The sequence below is a fragment of the Acomys russatus genome, chromosome 14 (assembly GCF_903995435.1).
Source record: "Acomys russatus chromosome 14, mAcoRus1.1, whole genome shotgun sequence".
NCBI classification, from domain to species: domain Eukaryota; kingdom Metazoa; phylum Chordata; class Mammalia; order Rodentia; family Muridae; genus Acomys; species Acomys russatus.
This window is the reverse complement of record NC_067150.1, coordinates 19342993-19354155: the sequence shown is the minus strand read 5'-3', so window position 1 is coordinate 19354155 and position 11163 is coordinate 19342993. Positions and strand designations below refer to the sequence as shown.

Here is an 11163-nt window from a genome sequence, read left to right as displayed (position 1 = left end):
AAGCAGCAGCAGCAGCAGCAGCAGCAGCAGCAGCAGCAGCATCGATTGGGATGTAAAGTGAATATATAAATTATACATACATTTTTTAAAAAAGAGAGCCAACAGTTTCAGAAAGTTTCCAGGGTACATATAATCCAAATGTGACTGGGAAAATGTTCTTAGTAGTAACTCATTAGTGAACACTAGTAATAGCTGAGGGTGCAGGCGCTCTGAGAACTGGACATGCACATGTTTACCAAGATGGCCGTGCAACAGACCTTCAGAGGGAATGCAAGGTTCTTCCCAACGTGTCAATCTCCCACAGAATATGCAAGACACTGCACTCTGTTAGTTACATCACAACATTGTTTATTATGTGAATTTTTTTTACAATACAAACAAAAAAATACAGGTATGCAATATATGGGTACAGCTAAATGCAGATGGTGACTTTTTCTCTTCAAGGGGCCATGATTCCCATTTCTAGTAAAACAAAAGACTGAGTATAGGTAGAAACAGGTTGGTTGTTAGCTTCACAATTTGCCTAGAAATGATCTACAAATGCATTTCTCCTCCTGCTACTTACCATAGAGTGTAAAAAGGGAGTTAAAGGAGTTTCCTTGTTGCTTCCTACCATATGAAAGATGCTATATTCTATTTTAGCAGGGCCAGTATGTGGAAAACATCTAAATTAAATGTTATTACAAAAATGAAGCAGTAATGAGATACTGGCTAAAGGGGCACTAAATGAGAATAATATATATATATATTTATATTTAAAGAATCCAAAACAAACAACAAAAAAAGGCTGTTATAAAAAGCTCTAGGTGCACTGTAAGCATATAGGTTTTTCCATGTGTACTTTTAAACAATGGAAGTGTCAAAAAATAGGGTCCACTGTGTTAGACTAAATACATTATTGTATAGGCTGCATCGAATGGAACCTCTGTATTATAATTATCATAGAGAAGCATAGTTTGCATCATATTATGGCAATTTATCCTCAATGAAAACCTTCCAGAGTCCTTTTATTTTAGAATATTCTGTAAACAATCAAACCACCAGAACATGATTGTACAACAGTAAAATGTTTTCTTGCATTAAACTGAAGACATCTTTTTAATTTAAAAAAAAAAAAGGAAGAAAAAATGTAGAATGGTACTCAGAGCTGTTAATTTCTAAGTACGCAATATCCTAGACAATTCAAGGCATCTTAATCTCCTTCGAGAACAACAACAAAAAAATAATTTTTGTCATGCTGTTAAATCCATCATTATGGATAAAATTGGTGCAAATTGGTCAACGGATCCAACAAACACTGATGTCCAAGCTGGTATATTGGCAACTAATACATAACTGGTGGTCAGTAAAGTTTAAAAGATCTTGCCTTTCTTCTTGTTCTTTTCCAAGGTTCTACATAATTAAAAGAAAATAATGAAGATGAGTGACAGTGTAAATGCCAAAAACAACAAATGGCAGCAACAGCTGACCCAAATACAACTATCCTATAGTTTCAAACAATGCATTTTCACTAGAAAGAAAAAAAAAATCTAAATTAAACATTGAACCAATATTTATCTATAATAGTATATTCTTAGACAATCAAGTGTCTGACAAAATTCCAAAACAAACTGTAAAGGATACAGTGAAGATCCATTTTACTCACTTTAATTTACAATAAATTTTTTCTCTAAAATTAAATTGTGGAAAAAAATTGTAAGATCACTCTGGTGCCCTTTCTCCTGCCAGCTGCACTGTTAGATATATTTGCTTTACACATTAAGTTTCTTCTTCTTTGGGCAGAAACCTCATAGGAAGAAGGTGCTGCAGAATCGATAAAGTGCCTTGCTGGGAGAACGTGCTAGAGACTCCTCAAAGGATTATCATGTTTCCATTTTAAATGACAATAATTATCAAAAGAAGAAAATCAATGTACAAACACTACTGAGTTTTACGTAAATTAAGAGGAGGAAATGATTAGCTGTATTACATATTAGATATTAGATATTTCTTATTTACCTTAGGGGACTTGTCCTAAGGATATAACTAAAGCACCTCCTAAGGGCTGGCAGTGGAGCTCCTGCCTAACACGTGCAAGGCCTCAGGCTCAATCCCAACACCTCCAAACCATCATTATATCCAGCACTGTGGTGAGGAGGTGAGAAATCAATTCTGATAAGTTAACCATAGAGATTGTTACGATGTTGCTAAATCATAATTTTAAAAATTAAGCAAGGAAAACATCTGGACTGAAGAAAACACCATTGCAGTACACAAAACTAACTTATTCATATAAAAACACTTAACCATGAAAACAGCTGTGCTTGGTGATTATGATGGTTTTAATGAAAATCTCCCCCACCCCCACCCCCGTAGGCTCACATTCTTATTTGAATAAATGGCACCAGTTGGTGTAACTATTTGGAAAAGATTAGGTGATGTGGGCTTGTTAAAAAGAGGTCACTGGGAGCAGGCTTTGAGGTTTCAAAAGTCCATGTCATTCCCAGTTAGCTCTCTCGGTTTCTTGCTTGTGGATCATGATGTAAGCTCTCAGCTGCTGCTCTACTGCCATGCCTCTGCTCCCATCATGCTCCTGCCATGATGGTCATGGACGCTAATAACCCTCCAAAATTGTAAGCCTTAAATAAACTTTTCTTAGTTGGTCATGGTATTTTATTACATTAATAGAAAACTAAGATATATAGTAGACTATGGATCTTTAATTTTTTAAAAGATAAATAGATAAGTTCTTTAAAATATCAATACATCTATTTCTTGGGTATCCTAATATTAGTTACCTTGACGAGTTCTGTTGCTCTAAAATGCGTTGTTGAGCTTCCCAGTTTGCCTTCTCTTCTTCAAACTGACGACGTTTTTCCTCTAATTCTTTGTGCTGTGCTTCTAAATTCTTTTTCATTTGCTCATGGCGCCGCTGGAGCTAAATCAGAATCATAGATGAAATGAAATAACTGCTTAGTCCCAAGAATGTGTGCCTGTGTCACAATGCCAGAGTGCCATTGGAAAGCACTGCTTGAGATTCCTTCCACTGCAGAACCTGCAGCCCTAAAAGCCAGTGACTTCAAAGAATTACCTTTAAAAACATAAAATAACCATTTTTATCAATGCAAACCAACCTATATTTGTGTATATTTTATAATAGAACACTGTTCCCAAGTATGATGAAGGCTGAACAGAAAAAGCATTATTCCTTCTATTTTACAAAGAAACAGCTGTGGGCTACAGACCAGACTGTGACAATATAAAGGACTTAATCCCAAATCTCCTAATTCCAGGTTCAAAAGTCTAAGCCAGTGGCTAGAAAGTAGTGAAGGACGTCTGTCCAAATGAATCCTGGTAGTGGATAATGTCCCCTACGTCTGTAAAGGAGTGGGTCTCCAGCATTTTTCTTCATACACATTTTACAGGGGGAGCTTGCTAAAAACACAGTCTTTAATCTAGATCCAGTGAATTACAACCTTCCAGTGTGACATGTGGAGAGATATGGATGTTCAACAGGTAGGTGCTAGTAATTCTAATGCTGGTGGTCCTTCCAAGGCTAAGAACTAATGCTATAAAAAAATTGCTTGCTGACAGGTAGTTAACTACAGAATCAAAAAGCTTACATCTAATGGATCCTTAGAAAAATAACTTCATTGCAGCACTAGTTAATCTGTTTCTGAAGAAGACAATCAACAATTAAAAACAAAAATACAAAGAACACCTCACCAGATTAAGTCACACTATACTAATTGCTCAATGGCTCGGTTGAGATTAATTCAGTTGCCCAAGAATTATATGCATTAAAGATTTATTGGTAAATTAATACCCGGAGCTTGAATTCTAATATGATTTTACACACAATTTGTTCTATTTTGTACACCCACAAACAAACAAACAAACAAACAAAAAAAAACCACCCCAAAATATATTTATTCCTATTGCAAAGATGTCATCTCATTTCTATAAAAGGAAATCGCATGAATTCCAAGGTTAGTCAAATCTGAGGTGAAAACCTTCTTCACGACAGAATTTACTAGGAAAAATGGAACACAAGAGAATGCCAATTTTGTACCAAAGAGTTGATATAAACAAATACAAAGCAATTACATACACACAATTCAGACCAGTAATTTCCTCTGGAAAAGAAAGATGGCATATAAAGAAGGCATGCAGAGATGAAGTGAATTCAAAGTAGGCTCACAGGTGTTTATTCTTTACAAGTAAGTAATACTTATAATTTACAAATAAATAATTTCCTAAGTAAAAGCATATGTCACAATCAGTCATTTCCAAGAACTCTTTAGGTCAGATGAATAAGGAAGTTGAAAATTTTCAAGTATTAAAAAAGCAACAGGCCTCATAGCAACAGTAGCTGTCTACCAAGCCAGATCACCTGAATTGTAATCCCCAGGACCCACATGGTAGGAAGAGAGAACCAGCTCCCACAAACTGTCTTCTAACTTCCATACCTATTGCCATGACACGTTTTTACCCCCAGACAAATAGTACGTTAACGAAATCATATAAAAGGATATAAACTATGTGTAAAATATGCCTCCTGAGTTATCTAGGACAGCAACAATAACCAAAACACACACACACAGATACTGTCTTTATGCTGGCTTATGCATCTACAGTACTTACTAATGTATTGTATCCTTCCTGTCATCTGTGTAAGTGCAGACAGGCAGCAATACCTATCGTCTATGGCTGTAACGTACTAAATTATGTAACACATCAGAAATTTTGTATGGCTTATGACATGTTATGATGCTAAAAATTAGCAGCTACATACCAAATATTTCCAGCAGAATGGATTCAAGAATAAATTATATTTATATAATTCATTTACATATATTAAAATAATATTTACATATGCAAGTATAAAGTTTTAGAAATTTTATCTCAGGGATGTTTGTAAGCATACTGGAGTGGGGTTCTATGAAGTAAGAGGAATGGAGACATTTAATAGACAGGCAGACATTCGTGGAAAGGGAACTTGGCCCAATTTCTTCACAAGTCCCTCAAAAGGACACTGTTATTGGCAGGTGGCATAAATGTTAGTTTGCTTAGGAAATGGCTTATAGTTTTGTTGTTCACTATAACTAGTAATTTATGAAAGGTGTTTTGACTATTTTGTACTTCTGTCTTTCCATTTAGTAAACTGCTTAGAAGCCCTTACATGCTGAAATATACTTTCCCAAGAAATATGGTTACTCTTATTCCTCTATTTTATATTACTATACTCAATTATTTCTCAAGATGCATAAAGATAATTTAAATTTTAATGAACATATTATTTAAAAGGAACACTGACTGGCTGTTAATTAAACTCATTACCTCTGCTTCAGAGTCCTTTAGTTTTTGAACTTTTTCTTTGACCTTCATCTCAAACACCTGTTCCATCTCCATCTCCATCTTCTTCATCTTGGCTACATGCTCCCTTCTTTCTTCTTCCATCTGTGCCAAAGGGCTCCTGACACCAACATTTAAGAATAACCATTAAGGACTGTAAACCAAAACTCCTATACTGAACTCTGAAGGAGCTGATGAAAATAATGAGATGATATAGATGCCATTTATCATTTAGATGCATAAAAATATTTACATAATTTTAGACACAAATTCCAAGTCTTATATAATACATATAGGAAAAGAATCCTTTACAAACTGTAAATTGTATAAATATGCTCATAGCCATAGAATTTAACATCCTCTCCATTAGTATTTTATCTAAATCTCAATCTGTACAAATGAATACTATGAAACAAAGTCTAACAATAAAGCTTCTTCTCTACATCTTGTGTACCTCAGTTCTAAAGATGATGCTTCTGGCTGGTTTTTAATGTGACTTGAGGCAAACTATAGCCAGCTGAGAGGAGGAAACCTTTACTGAGAAAATACCTCCATATGATCAGGCTGTAGGCAAGCCTGTGGGTTATTCTGTGCTACCCTGGAGTGGTGGTTCTGGGTTCTCTAAGACAGCAAGTTGAGCAAACCGTAAGGAGCACGCCAGTGAACATGACTCCTCCCTGGCCTCTGTATCAACTCTTGCCTCAAGGTTCCTGTCATATGTGAGTGCCTGCCCTGATGTCCTTCAATGATGAACTAACTGTAAGGAAGTATAAGGAAAATAAACCCTCTCCTCCCCAAGTTGCTTTTGGTCATGGTGTTTTATCACAGCAATAGAAACCCAAAACTAAGACAATGCTATATTTGAAATAAACTGTAGAAAGAAAACCAAAAAGGAACATTCTCAAGATGCACTCATAGAAAATTTTGATTTATTTCCTTTAAAGAAAATTTTTCAATAAGAAGAAAAACAACTTAGCTGATAAAGTCAGTATATAAGGAACGTGTTTAGTTTTACTAAAATTTCAAGTATTCTCCTCTAAGACAACTACTGATGTCACAACTACATTTATTATCATTTAATTTATATAACTCAACAGAAATAATGACAATAACTACCATCCAACACCTAAAAGACCACTTATGCTATGCAAACTACTTCTAGGCTCTTTATAGCTTTAATGCTGATGAAAACATATTCCAATATTTTAGTGTGCTAAGTTTTAAACATGTTCAGTGAGTTAAACATGAAACATTTCTGAAATGCTAGACTAGCCATTTAAAAAATTAAATAAAAAAAGTCATTCTATGGACACCAATGTTCACAGATGCAAATATCCATGCTACATAACTGTGTTTAAATTTTTCATGTTGGTAAACTCTATTGCTCTTGTTCTTGATGGCCCTGCAGAGGTGGAAGCTAAGACTCTAATATTAAAGACAATTTAAGGTACAGAGGCCAGAGGTTCCTGATCTAGAACTGACTACCTCCACCCTGAGAACAAGCTCTTACAGTACCTCATAGTACCAAGTGCCACGCAAGCTTCCAAAGGAGGGAAGCAATCGATAGTCCTATCCAGCTATGATGCCTACAAATCATAAAACAACCAGTAGAACTTAATAATCCTAAGAGTGCATTAGTGGCATGCATGCCTTGGTGGAACTTAACAGCTCTCTTACTAAACTTAAGAGCTATTCAGCAAGAAGAAAACCATGCATGATACTGGAAACCTTCCCAACAATCAAGAGCTAGTGAAGTCATGAATCTTGGAGGAGAAACTACAACTACTTTACTGAAACAGAATAATTTCTAATTATATTCTAAGCATTTGTCCTTATACCCACAGGTAGGTGTGTGTAGTCCTCACCTCTCATCAAGGAAACTTCTCTTTGCAACAAAGAGAGACCATTACAGAAAACTACAACCAATCTAAATGAAGAATTGTGGAGCCCAATTCCAATGAATCCATCTATAAAGCACTACTGCACCTAGGGAATCAGGGAACATTGTGTAAGGGAGTAGGAGTGGATTGTAAGAAACAGAAGATTTGCTGTGAGACTGTCTTCTATGATATCAGAAACTATACACATAGTCTCAGCAACATGACTGCTTAAACATTCGCTGAGCAAGAGCAACAGGTATGCCAAAGTGACGAGGGAAGCCCATGAGGCCTCTACCCTACACAAAAGAATTACAGTCAATTAAGGAATGCTGAGAGTGAAAGAAATAGTCTTCTCACACCAATTGGTTAACCAATACCAAATACTCAGCCCTGAAAATATACACAGAAGTAACATGATGCAGACAGATCAGGTTATATTTAGGAATATGTATATATACATACACGCATGTAACTACAATAAAACATGAGACCATAAACTTGATAGAGAGCAAGTAGGGGTATATGGGAGGTCTAGAGGGATGGAAGGGAAGGAGGAAATGGTGCAATTATAATTTCAAAACTGAAAGAAAAAATTGGGATGAGTTAAAACATCAAGTCTTTATGTATAGGTATTATTAAACAATAATTCCCAAGATGAAAAAAATTCATGTTGAAAAGCATTTACAGTAAAGTTTGTATAGACATTAAGTATAAAGGTCCCAAGTATCAGGATCCTACTATATATAACCATAGGATGAAAAGAAAATGGGCTCTGTACTTTTTAGGGTATCTGAAAATTACTGAGTATATTAGGAGTACACAAGTAGTAGCCGACTTCACTGACTTTGTGATAGCATGCATTTATTCTGACTATAAAGACAGGCTTTGACAACTCAGATGCACATTGTAAGTGGCTGGATTTTATATCAGTAAAAGAAAATATTTTATGGTTTAAAAAAAAAAAAAAAAAGAATTGGGTCTGGAGAGATGGTTCAGCGGTTAAGAGCACTTGCTGCTCTTACACAGGTCCCGAGTTCAATTCCCACCAACCACATGGTGATTAACAACATCTGTAATACAATCTTGTGCCCTCTTCTGGTGTGCATGAAAACAGTGGACTCATACATAAAATAAATAAATCTTTTGAAGCCAGGGCCTTGCACAAGTGCTCTACCACTAAGCCAAATACCCATTGCCAAATAAATAAATCTTAAAAAAAAAAAAAAAAAAAAAAGAATTAACTCATGGCTTCGAGGCACAAAATAGGCTTTGAATTTCACCCATAATTTAAAAAACTAGTCCCTTTAACTCAGATGTGACTCACTCTTAGGGTGACTTCTTTCATTAATGCCAAGTATTTCTGACCATCACAGCACACTGTTTCCTTATAAAGAAGTCAAAGCAGTGGACAGGAAGGACAGAGGCAGGGAGGAAAAACAACAAACACAAGAAACAAGGATGTGATTTGGATGACTTTTTTGTAATTAGTATAAATGAGAACAAAATGTTCAACTCAAGAATATTCCTTCACACACAGAAAGACTCCTTGTTTCTATGTATAAACTTGCATTATGTTTTAGCAATTAAGCAATTAATCAGAAGTTCTGAAGTAAAAGTAAGCCACACATGAGTGAAGATCCTGCATTAATAAGCAGAAATCATCTTACAGTTGGAATGACCAAAATAAGAAAAACCAAGGACAGCAGATTCTGGTGTAAATACGGGGAAGGGGGTCATTGCTGGTGGGAGTGCAAACTGACACAGCCACTATGGAAATTAATGTGGAGGTTCCTCAAAAAGGTGAAAATAGATCTTATTGCTAAATCCTGCTGTACCACTCTTGGACACATGTCTAAAGGACCCATATCTTACTACAAAGGCAACTGCTTTATCCATGCCCGTTACTGCTCTATGCACAATAGCTAGGAAATAGAAACAGCCTAGATGACCACTACCCTGATGAATGGACCATCAAATCGCAGTGTACTTACAATATAGAATAGCATTCAGCTTTTAAGAACAATGAAATTTGCAGACAATGAAATGGATCTGGAAACAATCAGCCTCAGTGAGGTAACTCACCAAGGACCAGAAAAACAAACATAGCATGTTTTCTCTTGTGTGGATGTTAACTTCAAGCTTTAGATGTGCATTTCATGTAAAATATCCACAGAAGTTAATGGGAAAGAGGAGATCTTCCAAGGGAAGTGAAATAAAACAGTGTTATAAAGGGAAAAGGGGGGAAATCCCAACTGGAAAGAGTAAATAGGGGTACGGTAGGGAGGGAAATATAGCTAACACTAAAGACCTTTTGAAAAATCTATACAGAAACCTACTACTGTAGATGCTTTCTAAAATACATACACATAAAGGACTTTAAATGAAGTTACCCTATAGTTAAGGGCAATATTCACACTAGACATCATCTGCTACTAGGAATGGATTACCTCCTTTTGAGTTGTTGATAAATGGAGCCCACAAATTACAGCATATTATCAACGTTGTTATTTATCCTCCAGATTTGATGGTAAGACCCTACTGCTGAACACATCATACATTTGAGTCAAAGATCATGAAAGAAAATCTAGCTGATACTCAACTGGAAGTGTATTCCTCACTAGGATGATATGTATGATACCAGAAGAAAAGTCAATCAAACCCAACTATGAACCCTCTGAGCTACAATGATTAAAACCTCCACCACACACCAAAATGCACTCCAGGTGGCTTTACCAGCTGAGCTATCTTGTCAGCCCATAAAATTGCTTATAACTTTCTCATCAAAACTATATATTTTTCTGTTTGGTTTGTGCTGTATTAAGTATAAAGGTGATTGGCAAATGACAAGAAAACATACAGTTCTTTATTTAACAAGGTAAGAGAACAATAATCATTCCAACAATTAATAGTAAACCATAAAACTACCAAGGCAAAATTACATAGCATGATTTTCTGCTATTATAAATAGAGACTATCACCCAAATATTCTAAAGAGTAACAAGAATTGCAAGAAAGGAAATGAAATATTTACTATGTAAATATCATTTTTCCCCTGGAGAAAAATATATACATACTTAGTAAGTTGCCCTTTATTCTTGTTGTTGTCCACTCCGTTGTACGTTACTGCTGCTAGTTTTCTGCTTCTGTAGTTCTCATAGTGTACATTATTGGTAACGTCTTTCAAGTCCTGCATGTGTGTTCTATCATAAACAGCAAGAGTTTGCTTATGTTAAAGGCTTTGACATAAAAATTTCACCAAGATAAAAGTTCAGGCTTAAAATATTAAGAAAGATGACATTCATTTATCTTAAGATGCCTTTATTTACAGACAAAGCAGATCAAACAAACAGATTTGATTCCATATGAGCTTTCAAGAGCCATGAGTCACTGAAATAAATTACTAAACGATAAACAATCTACCAAAGAAATAGCTATTTCTAATAGGTTACTTTAATTAAGAAGGAAAAGTAGATTACTGAAGCTAGTAATCTAGCAAAAATTGTTTTCCGCAATGCAATTATTACCAAGGCAATGCTGCATTTCACCAGGTGAGTTTATATGTGGACACTCATAACAACAGATCAAGTTCTTTACCAACTACAGAATTTAAAGTTACTTTCTGTTTATCAAAGCTATTCCGTCACTATGCTGTTTTGGGTAACTTTTCTACTGCATATTAAAATCAAGGCACAGGTAATAGAGTATAGAATTTACAGGATATGGTGACATGATTCTTTAATGATTAGAGATTAGAGATCGAATAATAACCCCTCCTTTCTCATTTTTCTTTGAATTTCCTGTATCTACCATCTTTAGCATTTTACCACAACCTCCTGTAGGAGACAAACATGGAGATGCAGTGTTTTGTCCTTACATCCAAATCTCATTTATTATGAAGTACCTTACCCCACACCATGAACTTAATTATCTGGTTCATCTTCTACTATCT

General features: G+C 35.4%; 1 protein-coding gene across 1 annotated transcript in view; it reads right to left on the bottom strand.

The window, feature by feature from the left end:
• Positions 1–331: 331 nt before the first annotated feature.
• The window catches only part of Septin7 (septin 7), a 67090-nt gene continuing 56258 nt past the window's right edge, over positions 332–11163 (bottom strand). The window contains exons 10-13 of the mRNA XM_051156094.1: positions 10289–10414; positions 5320–5455; positions 2778–2917; positions 332–1392 (exon numbers count right to left, since the gene is read on the bottom strand). Of these exons, the coding sequence (XP_051012051.1) occupies positions 1353–1392; positions 2778–2917; positions 5320–5455; positions 10289–10414 (442 nt within the window). The 3' untranslated portion in view covers positions 332–1352. The remainder of the gene's footprint in view (positions 1393–2777; positions 2918–5319; positions 5456–10288; positions 10415–11163) is intronic.